The sequence below is a fragment of the Telmatherina bonti genome (genome assembly GCF_933228915.1).
Source record: "Telmatherina bonti genome assembly, chromosome: 15".
Taxonomy (NCBI): Eukaryota; Metazoa; Chordata; class Actinopteri; order Atheriniformes; family Telmatherinidae; genus Telmatherina; species Telmatherina bonti.
In genome coordinates this window covers 9,486,688-9,508,634 of record NC_136613.1, presented here as the reverse complement: position 1 = coordinate 9,508,634, position 21,947 = coordinate 9,486,688, and the positions used below count along the sequence as shown (strand labels likewise).

The 21,947-nt window shown below is 41.3% G+C and overlaps 1 protein-coding gene across 2 annotated transcripts in view; it reads right to left on the bottom strand.

Moving 5' to 3' along the window:
- man1a2 (mannosidase, alpha, class 1A, member 2) overlaps positions 1–21,947 on the bottom strand; it is a 155,418-nt gene that overhangs the window by 28,227 nt on the left and 105,244 nt on the right. For both annotated transcript variants that reach the window (XM_079254609.1, XM_079254608.1), the window contains exons 7-9: positions 11,704–11,798; positions 5,565–5,688; positions 4,724–4,817 (exon numbers count right to left, since the gene is read on the bottom strand). In XM_079254609.1, the coding sequence (XP_079110735.1) occupies positions 4,724–4,817; positions 5,565–5,688; positions 11,704–11,798 (313 nt within the window). The remainder of the gene's footprint in view (positions 1–4,723; positions 4,818–5,564; positions 5,689–11,703; positions 11,799–21,947) is intronic.

Sequence of the window (21,947 nt, the reverse complement as noted above, 5' to 3'; positions counted from 1 at the left end):
ACGGTAAAACGCACAATTGTTAACGTGCCAAAAGAGATCCATTTCCTCTCTCGCACGCAAACACAAAGCATCAATCAGCACCTGCCTTGTTGCGCAGCTCGCCAGCCAACTCTCCATCTGGTAATGTACTCATTCATCCATCAATCAATCTGTTCGACCTCCATCTTCTTTCCCTGCTTTTGCCCTGAAGTCTGTGCACTTACAAATGCATCAGTCTGACTGCCAAGCCACCCATCCATCCATTAATGAGCCCCTCCATTTATGTATCGCGGCCCATGAGTGCTCTCCATTTGTTTTGTCAAAAGTAAAACAAATAAGATAGAGATTTAATCTGGCTGGACCTGAAAAATCTATTGACCATTTCCTATTTACTTTGGAGCCGAGTGGAATTGAACTGATTTAATGTGGCACACTCTTACCGTGGCAGCTTACTCCCTACAGATGCAGACTTTATTCAATTTTAAACAGATACCATCTTTTCATTTCCTTACAGTGAAATGAAGAGCAAAGCGTGAGCAGATAGTGATGTCCAATCGATAGCGAGTCACTAAAAATATATAAGGCAAGCACACCCACATAAAGGAATATTTTAACACCCACAATGTTTAAATGTTTTATTGAAATGTCAAGATAAAAACCGCTTTAAGTCTTAGTTGAACACCTTCGCAGGTTAAAAACAGCAACTGAAATGTTGAAAAGTAAAAAAAAAGTTCCCTCATAAAAGCTTGGATTATAACTAACACTGAAAAGTAATTTTACAGATAAATGTTCAAACATTAGGGACATTATTTTGTATTTCAACTAGATGGAAAAAATAGATTTACAGACTTAAAGGGGTGCTATGATGGTATTTTGAGTTTTCTGAGCTTTCTACAGTGTTACAGTGTTGAATCCTCATCAGACATGTGAACAGCACTGTTTTTTATCACCTAAACGCATGTTTGAGTTCGAGTTCCAGCACTCTCTCCATTCGGTTTCCATGGCGACAAAAAAATTGTTGTTTTAGAGAGTTTTTTTCTACTTGGAAATCCTTGTGACGTCCCGGGGGATAAGGTTCGGTGATTGGTTGCCTTCTACTGGTTAACAAGGGCATGTACAAATACATCAGGCGGGTGGAAAACGTGGGATAAAGTTATTTCCAACGATGGCTGGTGAGTTTACCAAAGAGAGACATCCTGCTGCATTCGTTGCTGTGGGTTGCTGTTTTCCACTTCGTTTTCAGGCTCTGATTCAGGTTCCAACATGTAGGGCTGTATGCTATGTGTTGACATTGTATTTTGTTTTTTTATTGAGTTCATATTAGCCTAATCCTTCTGTTTATGAGATGTTACAATGACGGCGAAAGCAGGTGCGGTGCGCGCTCCCGATGTAGTGCAGTGGCGGGAGGCGGGGCTTAATGCGGAAGAGTTTCAGTCCACTCGTTTTGCCCACAGGCTGATCTGACAGCCTACGGAGAGGGTCGGTCTGAAGTAAATAAAGCCATTTGTGACAATAACTCGATCAATCCCAGACCTTTTGGTCTCAGAAATAAAAATAAATTAGCCTGAAATGCACATGATAGTTCCACTTTAATATATGAATATGTCCGTTGGACAGTTTAGTGTTAATCCTTTATTGCTCAGTAAAATAAACAAAAATACCTTAGAAACATGTACAGAAATTACAAATTAACATCAGCACAGTAAAAGAAAATGTATGACTGATCTTTCTATTTATTTTCTGTAAATATTCAACTGCGGATGCCAAACATTGGGACCTCCTGTAGAGATGGAAAACAAACTTTGACCGCACGTTGAAGCTTTTTGTAGATCTAAGGCCCATTTTTGCTCCCTTATGTAAGTAATTAGGCAAGTCCATTTCAACGTCACTGCTCTCATGCGTCCTTTACATTGGTATGGTTGGAAGCCAATACATCCACCAGAGGGCATCATGATAGTTTACTTTCTTAGAAAGAGACATAAAAGGAAGGCGCGCAGTCAATGATGGGGGTCCACAAAACATTGAGGCTTCTTCTTTGTTGTTTCTTTTTGCAGGTTGAACGTTAACTGCAGTGCTAAACGCTGCCTCTACGGTTTGCGCTATGAAGTGACGTAAGAGCAGGGAGATGGTGTTGTGTCAAAAAAAGCAGCCCTGGCATGAAAAGCACCCAGTTGCAAGATGCACAGGAAACAGCATCTTGCCTTTAGATAGCGTGTGTTTATTCTTTTTTAGGGTAATGATGAATACACGCCATCTACAGGTGAGATGCCATTACTTGCAGCTGGGTGCTTTTCAGGTTGGCTTTTTCGGCACAACACCGTCTCGCTGATTCTATGTCACTTCCTGTCTTGCAGTTTTAGATGCAGTAGCAAAATTCTAACAGAAACTACTTCAATAACCCAAAATAGTGCATTTAAAAGTGTGGTTTTTTTTTCATTCAACATTGATCTAAACAAAATTTTCCTACATATTGATTTAAGGGGGGGGGGGGGGGGGGGGGGTGTTCAACCTGCAACCTGCCAGTTACCTATGTCATGAGAAGGAGGCAAGAACTCATTCCTTGGCCACAAGAACACGTGGCGGATGTGATTGAGGACATTTTGCAACTTGTTCCAGACCAGCATTCCAAATCCTGGTCCTAAAGTACCACAGCCCGGCATGGTTCAGAGGTAATTCTACTTTAACACACATGAATGAAATGAACAAGTCATTAACAGGCTTGGAAAGAACTTGGTGGGGAAGTTTATTAATGAGAATCAGGTGTGTTGGAGAGGGACCATGTCTAAGACATGCAGGGCAGTGGTACTTAAGGACCAGGATTGGGAAACACTGGTCGAGACTCATCAGCAAAGCAGAACCTTATCGCTGTGGGGCTTGAAGCTATATTGTGTGACTGGTCCGATATTTGAAGTGGCCACTGGAAGAGCCTGAAGCGGAGACTTGCATCTTCCACAGATTGGCTGATGCAAGGTTGAACGAATAGGTTTTAGTAAACGGCTAACTGAGGTGGTGAGAAAGTATGAAAATGTATACAACAACTTGTTTTTTAAAGACATGGAACCCGTTGAGTCCACAACCTTGCCTCGCTGCAGATTGTTTCTTACTAAATAATAAATAACTGGGCCATCTGTTTATTTATCCACATAAAACCATGGACATCACTGGCGGAGTAATCTCCTCCTCCTCGCAAACAAAGCTTCTTGTGAATTGATGGGACCAAAACAAACTTTTTTTTTTTTTGCTCTTGCAGCCTCAAGTGCAAGAACAAACTTCTCACTTCTTGTAGACTATGTAAGAAGCTTATGCTTAGAGGATAAATGGGCCTTAAGGGTGGATTCACACTGGCGCTGTCTGGTCCATTAAAATAAAACAAAAAGAAAAAAAAACAACCTTGGTCCACAGCTGGCATGGTTCCTTCAAAATACTGACATTCAGATTCAGATGTGGACCAAAGAACTCTGGTCCACTTCAAAACCAGGGGTTGTAGTTCACTTGGAAGTGAACCATACGGTTCATTTGCAGTGTCAAAGCAAAGAAGAAGCCGTTTTTATTCCTGGTCAATCAATGAGCGTATTTTCTATATGATATTTCTCAACCAGTGGTGTTTTTGAGTAATATCGCCCCCACTGAGCAGTTGTAACTGAATTACGTTGTCCAGGCGGTTCATTCAGCTTGAGTAAAGCGCAGTGCAAAAACAAACGTCTGTGGAACTAACTGAAGGAATGATTTACTTTCTAAAAAAACATCTTAATGGGTTGTATTGTCCAGGTTTTTGCCAAATTAACTGGGTAGTTTTTTTTTTGTATGACACCAATCAGCTCAAAAAGACTACAGTTTGGTTTTCTTACTATTTTTGTGGGCTGTGACAGTCTCTGCTGTGGTGATTGCCTCTTAAAATAATTTCCATGATACTTAACAGATGACACTCCAAGAATATGTTACATTCAGACCCACCTGAAGGCAAAAGCTACCAAAAAAATTGCAAAGTTGTGTAGAAAAGGGGTGAATCCTGCTTTATGTATGAATAATGTTTTGTTTTCTCTTTTTATAGAAATGCAAAACTAAAAATACAGAAACAGTAGATTTTAATAGGTTGGTAAGCTGTTCTTGTTTGCATTATCTTGGTGTGGCCATCACAACACAGCTCGTTTATCCTTCCCCATGCATTGAATAAATGCCTAAACTCATTTAGGTGTACTTTAGGAATGCATTTGGCTCATGTTAATAAACTGAATTAAGCAGATATGACAGGTCTTAAGAGTAAGAAATCAGTGTCGCTGCCTGACTGCCTTCACTCTGAGAGCTGTTAATTTACCCAGGCAGACCGCCAAATTCAATCAATATAGAGGAAATACTGCGTTACTCTTCTTCAATCTTCTTCTGCTTGATCCAATTTGTTCTCATTAAAGAAGATCCATTCTACTTCCCATCTTTCTTCAGGTGGAGTTAATCTGTCCTCTCCGTCTTGAAGGCACTTCTGAGTGAATGATCATTTGAAGCTCATAAGAGCATCTTGACACCTCCCCCAACGGGCAATGATTGAAGAATTCAAGCATAATTCATAATTAAACTCTCAACACTCATTCGTCCCCGTTCTGGATCAAACATGAGTGAATTTAACACCAAGATTTCTGCCATTCTACTTACGACTCCAAAATAGGATGATGTAAAGTTAAAACACATGATATGAACACAGCTGTTTAACACTGAATCAAACCATTTAAGTGTACAGTCATGCACTTACGTTGGCCCCAGCGGCCCGTGCGCGGGTTCAGGTAATTTGGGTAGAGTCCATTAGGTCGGTCCATTTTGGCTAGCAGCTTCCGGATGTGCATCACCTGAAAAAAAAAAACACCAATCGCACAACTTTAAACCCCTTAAAAAAAAAAAAAAAAAAAAAAAAAGACTAAATTACAATTATCACCCTTTCATGCCGGATTACTCTAAATAATTTAACAAACGTCTAGTTTGTATGCAATTTACTTTTTCTTATGTTCAAAATAAGTGTGTTGAAAACACATCAGTGTTCCTTAAAAGTCAATAAGCGCAAAGTAGAGCTGTCATTAAAGGCCCGTTTATGCTCAACGGAGACGACTGATACGCAGACGGACAGTTTCGTCCATCTCCTGCTGTAATTTGGTTTGTTTTTAATGGCTTGACTGTCTCGTCACTTGACAAAGAAGAAGAGCAACAGAAAGTAGATGATGCAGAGACAGACAAATGTAGAGCTGTCATTAAAGGCCCGTTTAATGTACGTTTCATTTTAGTTCAAATGAAACGCACCCAAAGACGACACACAAAAAGTTGAGAACAGTTAAAAACTTTGTTCTATTCTTCTTCTGGTGTTTTCAGACGGTTGTAAACAACTTTATACCAGTGAATCACTGCCAACCACTGGTGTTAAAATGCAAAAGTGAAAACTGAACTCAGCACTGCCCACTAGTGGATGAACTGACTGAAGAACTAAGGCAACGTAATAGTCAAATGGAACGTTTGAAACAAGCATCCAGATTTACATGCGGAAGGGAGCATAAATGGGCTGTAAGATGCAAACAGTCACACTTGGACACACTTGTCAGTGTTACCTTCTGGTAGTAGGCAGGGTTTCCTGTCAGGTAGGTGAGGTGAACAAACTCCATGTGGAGGGTCCCAAACTCAGCCAGGATGCTGCTGCCAGCTGATGCCCAGCCCCAGTTGCGTCCCACACCACTGCAGAGGTGATGGGACGGTAAAGGTAGAAAGACGAGAAGAAAAATCAGAGAGAGGAAGAGGTTAACATTAATAAAACTTAAAGAGAACATGTTACTAAAGCATCATTTCAGTTCTTGCAAGCATACTGTATACTTGGGTGCTTAAAACTCAACTTTAACCATTTTTTTGTGGCACCTAGTCTTCAAACATGTCATTCAATGATATAAGATGGATTGTTACAACTCACTTCCAACGGGGGCTGCATGGCAGCATAGCGGTTAGCACTGTGACATCACAGCAAGAAGGTTGCTTTGAGGTGAATGAGCCTCAGCTAGGGGGAGGTTCTAATAGTAGCCTTTCTGTGCGAAGTTAGCATTTTTTTCTTGTGTCGGCGCGAGTTCTCTCCGGCTACTCTGGCTTCCTCTCATCAGCCAATGACATGCATGTTAGGTTGATTGATTACTCTAAACTGTCCCTAAGGGTGAATGTGACTGGACTGTGTGTTGGCCCTGTGATGGACTGGCGACCTGTCGCTTCCCCGAGACCCTTAACTGGACTCAGCAGTTAAGAAAATGGATGGATGGATAGATGGATGGATGGATGGATGGATGGATGGATGGATGGATGGATGGATGGATGGATGGATGGACTTCCAATAGAGTGGAAATATCCAAACCTATGCAATTTTATCCCCAAAGTTCTTCTTGTCACATGTGACAAATGAGACGTCATTCATGCTAATGTAACACATTCGTAGAAAATCCTCTTACCTATACATGTCTGTGTGCAGACAGCCTTTTCCGTTTTATCAGATTGCTAGACATCAGACATATATATATCACTTGTTGTGTGTCTTTAATGCTTATTTCTTCATTGGACTTGTATACCTTCTGGTGTGTGACAAAGTGTTAGTCTTCTGATCGGTTTTCCATGATACTTATAGTTAGGATATGAGCATCTCCTGAGTTGGAGTCTGCATGTACGGGACCCCTTTGTCCAGGTTATGCTCTTTGCTCTTATAGCTATGGGTAGTCTAGCCATCCATTACTTATGTAGCAATGGGGATGTTACCTGATGCACTGAGAAGTACCTCACTCTTTTTCCTCTAATGTATTAATGTATAAATATATGACAATATTGCCGTCTCTAATTTATTTCTCCTTTTTTCTGCAGGTCTTCCTGATTAAGTGCAGTTGTACATGTTGATCTGTCTTTCCTGTCCTCTCCACCCCAACCAGTCGAGGCAGATGGCTGCCCTCCCTGAGCCGGGTTCTGCTGGAGGTTTTCTTCCTGTTAAAAGGGAGTTTTTCCTTCCCACTGTCGCCTCATGCATGTTTAGGATGGGGGATTGGATCGAAGTCATGATTCGATGTAATCACTTGGTTTCTACATCTTATAGGATATGTATGAATTGGCCTGAAATGATGTGTATGTAAAGTGCCCTGTGACAACATTGTTGTGAAGTGGCGCTATACAAATAAAGCTGAATTGAATTGTATTACAACCATCCAGTCTCGCTCGTCTTACATTTCAACACTTAGAACAGGATCCTGATCTCTGCAACAGAAGCTGGGTGCTTAGCAACAAGCCAAGTCGATTCAGATTCAAATTCAGGATTTAGGAAGTAATTTATTTTACTGTCATTGTTTGATGCATTGAATGGGTGGAGGTTACTCGCTAACACGTAGAGGAAGCAGACACACGAATGTTAATATTGTATCTCATTTCTTTATAATAGAAAAGAAAAAAAGCAAACGGCAGCAGAGAAATCAAAAGGGTCAAGGTGTTGTAAATATAAAAAATAAAATCAAGAACGGCACAAAGTAGAGAGCCTCTACAAGCTGCACAGCAATGGGGTGAACAGAGGTTTAGAAAAGTTGACGAACACTTTTCTGCAGCCACTTGAAGAGACTCAAAAGCCTTCTGTGTTAATAAAATCGATCTTTTTCAGGTTCAAATATGAGTGCAGCTGCTGTGGGAATAACACCAACAATGATGAAGGTGTGTGTTGTTCTGCCCTTCCAGTGCAGTTTGTACACACCCACGCAGTCCTGTGAAGAGGCCTAATCAGGCAAAATAAGTGAAAACACCCGAGTGGGTGGATGGTAGATGTGTCAGAGCGCTAAAAACTGTGCCAGGTCGATCCGATGCCACAGATCTCACAATATAGTTCAAGAACAAACGTTACAATTTTCAAGGCTCTGGTTTTATTTTCATTAAAAAGACTTTTTTCTTAAAATTTAAATTATGATTTCAACATTAGAAAGTAAACCAAGAATGTGGGTCTTTGGGCTGCTTCGATCAGCGTTGATCAGCAGATGTGTTTTTATTACGGTTTAAAAATCGGTGAAGCAGCTTTACGTCTTTAAAGTTAAGCAACAGATGTAGGAAAATGTGTGCTGTTGTTCCAATTCACCCAGAGATGCCTCATAAAAATAATCAAGGACACACAAGCAACAAAATAAGCTTTATTGTGTATTAGGACTGAGGGATATGGATCACATGGTCTAGGAGAGAAGACAAGGCAACTGGAGACCCTCTTGGTATGACAAACACAACATGAACTGGATATCCCCGCAGGTTTTCCATGGATCCCTGGTTCAGCACACCTGATTCTAATGAAATGGATCCAACAAGAGCTGCACAGCGATTCAATCATTTAAATCTGGTGTGTTGGAACAGGGAGACGTTAAAAACCTGCAGGATGAGGGCCAAGGTTCCTACCTGTTGGAAAAATCTTGTAATTATGATATTGTGAGCCTTTGTCGAGGTCAGATGGTCAGAATAATGTTTGTAGAGAAGTTCCTATCTCCTACTTCAAAGTGTCTCTAAAATGCAAACATCTTTTATTAACCCCCTGCTGGAGATTGGCATCGTAAACCTCACAGAACTGTGATGAGGATGCTCCCAGATGGGGTTGGGGGAAGGAAGAGTATATAAGGGTGTAATTCTAAGTTGAATGTTGGTTCACCTTGTCCACAGGCTGGGGTCACTTAGTCTGCTGGCTTGTGTAAACTCTTTGCAGCAACTAAAACTTTTGTACCTTCTTACTGATCGGCGTATCTGTCGTTCATTGGAAGATATTTTTCTCCAACACCACCCCTGGTATATCCTGATAAACAACACTGTCTAATCCTGTGTCTCATATCAAAGTATAAAGCACTTAGAGAGCACAAACCTCTGCCAGGGGCCACGTTTAAAAGTTCATGGATCCAAACAGTGATCCAGATCTCCACCAAAATGAAACCAGTTCCTCCTTTTCACATTTCCAACAACTCTTGAAAATTTGATGAAAATCTGTCAATAACTTTTTGAGTGAACTTGAACACAAACAGACAAACAAACAGATAAACGCCGGGAAAAACAGAACCTCCTTGGAGGAGGTAATTACATCAACATAATTTAAAATGTTAAGATATAGCTCTGCCCTCTTTGCTAGACAGAACTCAAAAACCACCGAGGGAAGTTTGAGGGAAGTTTGGGTGAAATTGCCGGTGCCTCATGCCAGGTCATCATCGTAAACGACAAGTTGTTCTCAGCTGATTTTACCTGGTTAAATAAAGGTTAAATAAATAAAGGACTACAGGAAAGAGATAAAAGTCAAAATGTCAAGGATATGGTGACTTCCAAGTTTAGAATTACAAAGTAAGCTTATTGGATTTTTGTTTTCATCTGTGTTGCATCATTTTAGCTGAAACATCATGAGACCCTCAGGGTTCATCCACACACGGACAGTCCGAGGGACTCGGCTCGATTGACGGGGAAATATTACAAATTTCCAAACTTCCTTTGGTTTGATTTACTTTCACACTGATCTTTACTCAACATACTAAACCACCTGGCCAGAGTTGAGCAGTTACAACATCAGCTCAAGAAGAAGAAAATCCAGCTCACCGAAAACATCTCATTCATGGCAACTAAATGACGCAGCAACACCAGTCTTTGGGTTTCTGTTTAGAGTTCAAACCTACAACAATCTGTCCAGTATGAGCAGCAGGAGAGGCAACAAGCCTACGCAGCTACGCTGCCGGTTGCATCACACAGCAAGCGAACATCGCCGCCCCCATCTTCAAGCAGGTCAGATGTCACTTTTATCTCTGCATTCATGCGAACATGCATGAATGCATGTTCGCACTGCTCCAGACTATCCGTACTATCCATGGAAGCGGACCAGGAATTGTTTAAAGCTGACTGAACAGCAGAAGTGTGAATGTGCCCCTGAGGTTATATAGTCAGGTCACAACTAACACAGATTCAGGACCAAACCAAACTAAGAGCTGGCAATTTAGCTCCAGCCTCTGACATCATTGTTGACCAATCAAAAGCACGCTCCTGGCAATTGCTAGAAAAATAAATAAATAAATAATTTTGAGGTTGGGAAGAGGGACCAAAATGCAGGATGTAACACAAATACAGCAAAAGATGCTGCAACAGCAGGATAAACAAGTTCATGGACTGAGATAAAATAACAAAACACACTGACTAAGCAAAACTAGGAGCACCAGGGAACAACAACTCTCACACAAAATAAAACCCTCCAAAAACAGGACAGGGAACACAAAAATATGTTGACAAGTGTCTAGCGAGAAGCAAAAGAAACTTGGGGGGGGGGGGGGGGGGGGGGGGGAATTCAGTATTTTCAGAAGGAGTTCATTAAGAAAGAACAAATGGCTGATGTTGTCAGCAAACAAAGAGCAGGTGAGCATGAAGGTAAAAAAAAAAAAAAAACAGAACAAATACTGCAGCACCTAACAGCTAAAGCTAATGGTGCATGTTGAGATACAAGCAACAACACCAGTTCACGCAAAAAGAGAAAAATCTGTGATGGTCAAAATACTATGAGGTGTTTGTGTGTGGCTTGAAATGTCAGAGAACTTTAAATACAAGCAGAGGAGTGAAATCGCTGCATTTCCCCCGACATCCTTGACCTCAAGCATCGAGTCGACATATGAAGGTGTTTTCTCAACAAATTATCCCTCAGACTGATGGAAGAAGCTACTGGAAGCCTTCAGACAGACTTCTGCTATCTGTTATAAAATCAAGTGTGGAAGTCTGACAGGTAGGGGGGTCTTCTGAGAAGTTTCTCCCTCAATGGATGCTAATTTTTTAGAATTTGGGACTTTAGGCAGCACAGTCAGCGGACTTTCTAAAGCTTTTGCTGCTACACAGACTTTTTACCCTGTTAACTATGTTGGTTCCTTCATGATCAGGACTAAGTATTAGTTAGGGCTGTGATGATGAGCTTTTATCCCGGTTTTCTGGGTGCTGATTCGGTTTAAATTGCGATTCTCAAGATTCTTCAAAATTGCTGATTTTTGTTGACTAAAACCAAAAAAAATATACATAAGTTTTTATCTAGTCATTTTTCTTCATTTCAGTTAGGAAAAAATAACACAGTAGCCAGACCATCTTCTGTTGCTATAATGCCTAAGAAGACAAGAAAAAAAGAATAAATAAAAACAATAAAAATGACAAAAATTTCACTGGATCATTTGTATTTATTTAAAAAAAAATTAAAATTGTGAAGCAAAAAAATCCTGATATTCGATTTTTCCAATTCAATTTCCCACCCCTAGTGTTAATCAAATATTTTATCTAAATTGGTCACTTTTAGCATATATTTTTAAATAATGCTAAAAGTGATTTACGGAGATAATTAGCTTTTACTTGATAAAATGAGCAAACTTTCCATCTCTATCCACAACTAAAACAGCTGTTCTACAAGGTTCCAAGCTGTTCTACGGGTTTGAAGTTTATTTTTTTTCTTTTCTTCACCGTTTTCTCTCTCAAAATTGGAATTTTTCTTAGATGTTTTAAGAGTTTTGTGTAATCATATTGACACATATCTGATTTCAAATTTGGATGTGAGTGGCCTGACATTAAGGCAGAGATTCTGCTACATTAATTGTAAGTCAAGCGCTGCAGCTCCGGTGGTAACAAGACTCCAGGTCGTAAAAGAAAGACTTTACCTCATTTTCATTTCAAGGTGAACCATTAAACAACAAGATTGTTTTCAGTGGTGGTGTCACTAACCTCTTTAGGTTGACCATGGCCCAGGGGATCCCAGTGGGGGTGTTAAAGGCAGGAAGGAGCTTCTCAGCCAGTTGGACCGCCTTCAGTTTGAACACCTGGATAGATGGGGAGAGCAGAGGGAACATTTAAGTATTTATCCATTTACATATCTAATCAAGCTTAACTTTCTCTGCTTGATATTTGCCTCCCTTACTTGATGCATACTAACTAAAATCACTGCTTGGTGATGAAAAAACAAAGAGATATCAGCAGGCGGACAGCTGCTGAACAATGGCCACAAAGTGTCAGATTCACAAGGGAGACCGGCGCCCTGATATATGCAAAACCAACGTTTGAACTGTGCAGCAGCAAAAAGAAACATTTAGAATATTACAGGGATGTCTGCAAGAAAAGCTCAAAGGTCAGACTATGCAGATTCAGCACAGAAAAAACACAGAATCCACAGTCAGAGATGGGTTTCTATTGTCCTCACTGGTGTCTAATTCTGAAAGGCTGATGCAGAGAAATGGACGTGTTTTCATTTTTAGATGACACGACTTTTCAGCGCTCGTCTGTTCTTCTCTTAGTGTGCCAATCAAAGAGATAGAAGCAAATTAAGGCTATTTTACTGCTAACTGGATAGGAGTGTGTGCTCAGAGCTGGAATGTCAGAGTGAATCTCCTTCGTCACAAATAAACCAACAATCCAGTGACGAATTGTTTTGGTTTTTTTTTTTTTAGATGTTTTGCTGTTCAAACTAACAAATGACAGATTAAGTAGCTTGCGGAGGTCTCAACTTTAACTGAGAGGCCTTCAGAATGAGAACTGTGTTGCGGCCCACTGGTCTTCCATAAAGCCCTGCAAAACAATAATGAGGATGATGTTGGCTTTGCTGGAAAAACATTCAGTTTGTTCAAGTTTAGCAAAGTTACTGAAGAAAAAAAAAGTCAATAAAAGCTAAATTGGAAACAAATTAACTCTAAAAAGAAGCAGCAGAACAGAAACACAAACTGAAAGTACAAAGTAAACTCCTGCAGAGTTGGCTGGAGACGTTTCCAGAGCCTGCTATGATCAGGAAAAGTTCACATCATCCACGAGTATTTTCTGCAATTTGGGATCTCATCATCAGTCTGTTCATTTTAAGTAGTGGTTGTCATGGTAATCACCATGGCTGGCAGCGTCAGGTGATGCCAAATGCTTCTCATAGCTCAACTTAACTGATAAAAGTGAACTTCTTAAAAGCACAGGTAGGGCTGCTTGATTACGACAAAAATAATAATCACGATTGGTTTGACTGAAATTGATATCTCGATTATTTAACACAATTATCCAGTATTTATAAACAACGCTGCATGTCGTGGTGTTCTGGACTCCGTGTCGTGCATTATAACGTCTAATGAACGGTTCTGAGTTGTTTAACTTGCTTTTACTGCTTATATAGGAACTATATAACGTACATCGAGTTTACCTCGATGCCAAACAACCGCTGTCAGGCTGCAGCGCGTTTCTCTCATTCACCTGTTAAAAGACGGCTGATCGGAACCAGCTGATTAACGCGTTGCTATGGTAACGACCCGTAAAAGTGGGATATTACAGTGTTTAACTGGCCAAACTATGTAAAAATAAAACAATAAGCCAGTTGTCACTGACAATGGTATAAACTATGTTTAGGTGAACTTCCACAACCTACTGCAGTTATTCTACATCAACCTGCAGCCGGAGCCGACTGAGACTGGCCGCCTGGGAGTGCTTTAGGACGGGAGAGGCTCCCGTTGCTCCTTCCTTACAGTAACTGCAGAACAATATGTGACTTCAAGTCAGTCGCCAAAACATCAGAAAAGTCTCTAATAACTCCAGTAAAAGTCCCTAGATTTGTCGCTTTTAACTTAAAAGTCGCCAGATTTAGCGAGAACAGAGACAGAATGAAACCAAAGAGGCGGTGGGAAGACTTTACAGCACAGCGCTGCAATGCCATAGACGCTCGATTAGCAGCTGAAGACAGCAGGAGAGGAACCTGCAAAGAGAAAAATAATCACACTTTTATTTTGATGATCGTTGAAAACCCAGATCGTAATTGAGATTAAAATCCGATTAATCGCCCTGCCCTATCCACAGGCAGGTAGAGGAGGTTCGCAGATGGAAACACTTCCACCCGGTGCAGGCGGAGGCTGATGCACCAACACAATCTGTCAGGCCTGAGCAGTTTTACAGAGGGACCAGACCGATGGAAAACATTCCTGCTGCCTCACAAAGTGAGAAGGAGCAGAAACACATGCTGGTGTTTGCAGAATACTTAAGCAGCCAGTGGGACATTGAAGAGACGAGCTGGAGGTCAAACTGTGGAGTTAAACATGAAACTAATGCAGATACAGGCACGAAGGGGAGGAGAGAGAGAACAAAGCTGTCACACGGATGCAAACACGCAGCATCCGAACTGCAGCGACGGGAAAAATACTTCATCAGAGGGAGAAGTCACCCCTGGTATCTGGAAGAGCGCGCACATCCTGGGGAATAATAAGCATTCTGTCTAATTATTATTCCATGGCACTGATGATTTCCATGAAGCAAACCTCTGCTGAGTAACCATGACAACTGAAATATGGACAAACAGTAAAAAACTAGATTTAGCCACCTGCTAAGTTGTTTCTTCAGTTTGTGGAGGCGGCGGCGGCGGCGGGGCGGGGGGAGAGACGGGACGGGACGGACTGATGTAAGTTTTGATAATTAAAAAGGCAGAAGCTGATTGGTTCCTTGTCTGCTACTGGGCTCTGGGGGAACTTTTCCATCCAACACCACTGGATTAGCAGATTTTAGACGTTTCAACACAGAATTTAAGCCCAACCTTCATTTGGTTTGTTTCTCATCTTAAGTACAATATGGATTAATTAAACGTTTTGTTTTTTATTCATTTAAACCAGATGATTTAAACTCCCTTTTAATCAAAGTAGAAAGAGTCAGTGAAATACTTCTATAAACATAAATAAATCCTTTGCTTTGAGATAAAAGAGGATTATTAGATTGCAGATTTTCCACTTTGCTTTTCGTGGACTGATTCCTGTCTGAACAATCTGCTCTGCTTAAATTAAGTTTCCCAGAAAAACATGCTTGAAGTATCAACAACCCAAGACAGAGTAGCTAAAGGTCAACAAAAACAACCTGCTGTGTTCATCCACTGCTTGATAAGTAAAAAGGACACTGAAGTAATCATACTGGGAACAGCAGTGTAGTAAACATCCCCATTCTACACCTTCCCTAACTGTGCTGCTGTATGGCCAGTCAGCTGCAAGAGGCTGGTCGCCTGCTGTTAACTCATGTCAGAGGGTGGGGGTGGGGGTGGAGGGGGGGGTCTGTACTCATGCATGCTCATCAGCATCATAAACCCCTCCGTCTATCTGTGACTTCCCTGCTGGCTGCAATGAAGCCCTTTAGTTTTTATTGGCAGAGCTTCCGCTGGTGCCATCAAGCAAGAACATCCTCCAAATGACCCACCGGAACAGACCGCCAGCCGCCCTCACAGGTAAAACGCCGTACTTTATGACAATCATCTTCCTGTACTGCTTTCATCCACAGGCAGATGTGGAAGAAACACTCGCCTTGATGGGGGAAAAAAAACAACCTGAGACAAGGAAATGTAGAAATATGAAAAGCCAGATTAAGATTCTGCTTAATTAGCGTCTCTACATTTTCCTTATTCTGTTTATATTAATGTGAAAAACAAGCCCAGAGTGGCCAATCTAACTTGTTGCACTTCTGTCACCTTTCAGCCATATTATCTTCTTTATCTCTTTTTACAGCAGTGCAGAAAAGTGCAATTTGGAGAAAATGTGTTTATTTATCCAAAGCTAAGACATCAAACCACACAGAGGAGAAATAACAACTCCAGTAAAGCTAATGAATTTCACTCAAACAAAGATTTGGAAGTGGAGTAGGAACCATTACAAGGAGGTTCAAGATTTAATTTCATGTTTCATCAAACCTTGTATTCTCATTTCACAAAAACAGAAACAATTAAAAATTCCTCGAGGCTGAGAAGGGATTTAGCAACATTATCATTTTAATGTCTTCATTAAGGATGAATATTATCCACTCTGACAGTCTGTCCTGCGCAGCCAATAACTACCGAGCTGTGAACACATCACTGTTAAAGTGTCAACAAAACAAAGCAAACTTTGCATCCTCTTCCTCTTTGACACATCTAATCACTGCAGCAGAATAACTGTGTCCATCTGTGCTCTTGACATCATATTTACCGCAGTACGGAGACAAGATTAGGATAGTAAGCGCTCTGAGGTAAGAACCTGTTGGGAGGACAAGCTCAGACGGCTTGTTGTCTCGTTTCCTAACTCGCTCCCATCATTCTCCCTCCAGAGCTGACAGCTTGAGTGTCCGGCCCTTTTTTTAAATGTATTACAGCGCTCTTTAAAAATCAATGTTTGAAGGATGAACTGGCTCTGTGAACACACATAAAGAGACACTCCTGGGAAATGGAACGATGCTGTGCGATACATTTGTTTTTTTCTGTTGTTGTTGTTTTACAGTCCAAATGATGGATCTGCTAATTTAGGATCATCACAGACTTAGTTAAAGCAAGATATCCTGGAATTTTAGGGAATTTTATCCAATGCTTTCAATTACTGGGGAAAGTTGGGGGGGGGGGGAGACTTTATCACAATTTTATCTTTGGACAAAGTGAGCCAGCGACTTCTTTCAGCACAATGATTTGCCCTGTCAGACAGCAAGATGCTTCAGGAACAGTTTGTATATCATAACACTGAGCAGCAGCGAAGTGTGCTAGAAAAGAGGCCCAACGACAGGTCCTTGTCAGACATTTCATACTTTGGCTTTTCACAGAATGATAACCGCAGCCCTAACAGAGCATGTTAAAGACGAGATGGTTCCTTTCATTCTCATTGTGAACATTAACAATGAACTGGAAGGCACGAGAGCCTCACGTAGAAGGAATCCATCATTAGTGCATTTACTGCTGCAACAGATCTGCTCCAATCAGGAAGCTCCAACTTCAAACTTGCCTGATTAAAAGGATGTGCTGCTAAAGTATGGGTGTCTTCCACCACGATTCACCTGCAGAAGGCTTGTTGAGCCTGTACTTTGTTAGGTAAGAACCATAGACTGTATATAAAGAGATGGACGTAGTCTCCGTGACGTCACCCGTAGGTTTCTGAAGAGCTGGATTGAAGCTCGGTGGGTGGTTCCTACCGCCGCCATCTTGGCAGAGGCATGAGTTACTCTCACCCGGAAAATACATATATGGGCAAAGAGGTGGAGCTGAAAGGGGGGCTGTGAGCGTCACGGTGGATAACTGACATCGAGCGAACTCCGAGCTTTCTGTAGCTAAGAGCTAACCGAGCTAACCCGGAGATAACAGGAGCTAAGCAGCTAACGGAGGTAAGCGGGCTAAAGCTGAGTCACGTTGTTAATCAGCTAAAAAACCATGGTTGTTCTACGTTCTTCTGACTTGAAGTGGGAGATTGGTACCTGTCGATCAAAAGGACACGCCCCCATCAGGGATGGTGGATGATTTCTGGTTTATGCAGAATCCTTGCAATCAAAATATCTTTTAATTCTGTTGGCAGAGTCACTTTCTGTTTGGTTGCTGGACAGTTTGTGTGCAAGTGAACTGAGACCCCTGGCTTTCAAGTGGTGCGGTTGGTGTTCCCACTGCACCAAACGAATTGTACTATCTGTGGAAGTTGATCAGGGTCTGTTCGAAGCAAACCAAACAGCAGCAGTGTGAATGTGCTCTTATATAGAGCTATTTTATGATGCTCATACTGTGAGTGCCCATTTAAAAACATTAATTATAATTAAAGCTGCAAGTGGCATCCATCGGATTCGAGCCTCATGCCCATCCCTCCCCCCCTCACATTGTGGAATATATTGAGAACCAAACTAGTCTGAATGCTTTTAAATTTGGTCAAGATCCAATGTACTTCTAATGCACATAAAGTGAAAAAATGGGTGGCAAGATGGCGGACACCTCGTTGCCATGGCAACAGGTGTTTAATTGACTTTTTTTCTTGTCTTTGGGTATTACATATATGTGCTAAATTTTGTTGTCCTACGTGAAAGTAGACGCTCAGGCCCCATATATACTTAGTTATATACTATTGGTTATATACTATTATTGTTATATATATACTATATACTATTTACATTGCTCGGATCCGAAAATGAGTGAGATCAGCCTCTCCATTTGGGTGTTTTGCCTAGAAAGAGTCTATTCTTTAATACTGGAAGAAATAAAGCCATTCTCACCAGGAAACATAAACACTTCATACTAAACACCAACTTATTGTCTCCACACTACGAGTCTTCACAACAAACATACCGACGGGGTTTAAACTGGCTCCGTCCGACTTATTAGATACTTAACTAACTAAATGAGATCAACACTTTTCATCCTGTAATAAAGAATCAGCTCATCCATACGGACACACTGTAGCCGACTCACACAGTCTCTGGTGTGAAGCAGTGGGCCACTGCTGACATGTAATGGAGCCTCCTAAAAGGATTACGGGGTTGACTGTGAAATGTGCTGGATGCGCCTGCTTGGTAGGAAGGGCCCCGAGGGCCAGCAGGAGAGACGGGATTAAGTCACCCGCTTTGTGTGTGTGTGTGTGGTTTCCCTCTTTCATTTTCATACTTTGTCATGCCGCTCTGCCATCAGCTGATCCATTTGCTGGTATTGTTTAGTTTCCGCTGGCCCGGCATCAAAGGCAGGAGGCGGCACAATGAGGAGCTGCCGTGGAGGAGACTCGGAGGCCATCATCAAATTAGCTCCGTGAGAGCTCCATTTGTTGTTGACACAATGTCGGGAACAGACTGCTGACAAATCTGACAGACATTCTGAATTGAGTATTAACAGTAATGGTGCAGTGATTTCTTGGGAATGAAGGCGTGACTGATGAGTTATTCTGCCGTTGACATGGCTCGTCGTTCTGCGGGAGTCCCACCTGATTTCTATATACGGATTGGTATTCACCCCCCCCCCTTAAACTCTTTTCTTAAATATAAATCGCCTGATTTACGATAAAACAACTCTACCATACTGAAATGCTTGCAACTGAATGCAAATGTGGGACAACTAACAAAGGTACAACCCAAGGACATCCTCATTTCTTCCTTTGGAGACATAAATACAAGTAAAGTTCCTTGATGGCTTGTGCATCTGTTCATCACCCCCCCCCGATCGAATCTCTCACTCCTTTCTTTCCTCTTGCTTTTATTGTCTACTCTTCAGACTTGCACCGTTGCAATCTGTTTCCTCCTGACACGCAAAGCCATTTGTCTGCAGAGCAGAATGCAGAAGGCTGAGGTGAAATGGAAGATTTCTTGGTTTCCTTGGTCCCTGTGCCCTTGCCTGCTGGCACAGCAGCAGCAGCAGCGACTGAGCATGTCATCACAGCAATATTCTGCAACAGAGGAAAGGATTCCCAGAGGAGGCTCGACTGCTGCAGCTGAAAACACAGCAGGGTGGCCTCAATGTGTGCCGCTGTCTTAACAAAGAGAATGTCAAAATGTTGATGTTCGCCATAACTTGACGCAGAAGAGGAAATTACATGTATCTGCTTTGTAAATTCAGGCAATATTCACCCACGCCTTAAGCATGTACCGCACTGGCTGAAGAGGTATTCAAATATGATGCTTTCCACTTGCTTATAAACAGTGATGTTTTACGGTTCTTTTACAATGCCTGTTGTAATATTATGCAATGTTTTACATACCGTGTTTGCTACTATATTGTGTCTTTGTCTCACCACAACTTCTGCTTTTCTTAGCCAAGTCAAATAATTTCAATTTCAAGTGTTCTTCCTCCCTGTTGGCTTGTTTATCCATCAGCATATCCGATAAGACCTGTCCTACATTTTTTGGGGGGAAATGGGATCTTTTTGTTTGGATCCTAATCTTATCAGTCCAACCCTAAAGGAGGAAAGAAATAAAATGTCTGCACTGACAGATGAGTCTGTTCCAGCAGCAGCAACTTACATAACAACAGTTTGTCAGATTGGTTCTGCTATAAATGCCAGAATCTTGTGCTGTTTATTCAGCTGTTCCAGCAAAAGTGTGGAGCTCAAATGGAAGGAGACCAACTAATACACTTAAAAGGACTGGCAAAGACAGACCCCTCTATGCTGACATAGAAACAAATTGTCCTTAATGCAAGCCTAATTATAATCAAGTTGGGACCATAGACTGTATATAAAGAGATGGACAGAGCCTCCGTGACGTCACCCGTAGTTTTCTGAAGAGCTGAGTTGAAGCTCGGTGGGCGGTTCCTACCATTGCCATCTTGGCAGCGTCATGTATGTTGTCTCACCCCAAAAAAACAAATATGGGCAAAGAGGCGGAGCTGAGAGGGGGGCAGTGAGCGTCATGGTGGATGACTGACATCGAGCGAACTCCGAGTTTTCTGTAGCTAAAAGCTAACCCAGCTAACTTGGACCCTACAGCAGCTAACCAGCTAACGGAGGTAAGTGGGCTAACGCTAAGTCACAATGCTAACCGTCCTAAAACCGCGGTTGTTCTACATTCTTCTGACTTGAAGCCTGAGATTGGTACCTGTCAATCAAAAGGACACGCCCCTAAATATGCCGAACTTCGAGATTAAATTACTTTTAAACGGGCGAGTTAGAAAAAAATTCACTCCACCCACAGTTGTCATGAAGGTAAACCTGACCTATTAAACATAAAATGGATTTTTGAACCAGGCTGTAAACATGTTTATTTCTGCTGTGAAGTTGGTCTTTTTAACATGGGAGTCTATGGGGATTCACTCTGTTTTGCAGCCCCTAGTGGATGAAGGGGAAACTGCAGTTTTATGCACTTCCACATTGGCTTCACTTTTAACTGCCGGAGGTTGCCGCTTGGTTGGGATGTTGTGTGTAAAACTGGATTTATACTCTAATGGCGCCTGGTATGGCGGCGCTGCTGACTCGGCCACTGGAGAACAGGGTGACAGCATCGTGTTGCAGGTTCTCTTCTGCGGTTACTTCACAATTCAGCAAGAAGCTAGATATTTAAAAACATGTGATTACGAAATGAAGAATGAGGGAGTATTTCTGCATATCTGTAAGCGGGGGTGTGTGTCGGGTCTGGAAAGGTGCAAGTCGAGCTATTGCGAACCTACGGAGAGCATACCGTTTGCGGTGCTGTAGCAGAGAGCCTGCACACGTATACATCCAGCTTCAAATGTAAATAAAAACCTTGTACTTTTTAAACTATATTAATCTGAATACTGTACAAAGACGATATTCTTAATGATGAAACTGATTAACTTTATTGTTTTTTTGGAACATGTTCAAAGAATCAAATTCAAAATTGAGTGAATATTTGCAAATAATGTCTCTGTTTACGTGTTTTGTTCACTGGAATTAGGGTTGCGATATTTCATCTGTTTTGACTCCTCAATGTGTGTAATGTTAATTCTGTATTTGTTTTAGATCATTTTAACTCTGTATGGCTGCTATCTTGGCCAGGTCTCTCTCGAAAAAAGAGATTTTTGATATATATGGGACTTCCTGGTTAAATGAAGGTAAATAAATAAAAAAAACCAAACAAATAAAATGTTTATTTTAACTATATTTGCCATGCTTCTTCAGTGCTCACTGCATACATGTGTCTTACTTACAGGTTTAATAAAATCTCAGCCTTATTGGGTCATAAATCAGCGAACTCCATCACTGTTACAGATAACCTACAGATTCAGTGTTAAAATGTGAATATGATACATGGTGACAATAATGTAACCATCATGTGACAGCTACACACAGCTGTGAACTTATGTCATTTCCAAAAATGACTGACATGCTGTGTAGCAAAACACTCTTATGGTAAGGGAAACACTGCACATAATCTCTAAAGTTTTATAAAACGATCAACATTACATGACTGTATCTTGTACATGTTTAACATCAGCATATCTAATATCAATAATGCAAAGACAAGCTGACCTGAAACAGGACAGATAAATTAGTTTAGAGGAAGTTGTGCTCTACGGGGAGTGAAAGGCAGCTCTGATTAATACTCCAAGACTGGAACCATACAGTATATTGATTTTTTAAAATACATGGCAAGTCATGTATCCTTGAGATATTTAATAATGACATACAGCCCATATTTTCCTGATATTATGCAGCTCTAATAAACCCTGTCATGTTATACATACCATCATGTATTTTCCAGTACATAATACATCCTACCCGTATTTAATGGTACTTACGTACTACAGACGGCTCTAACAACGT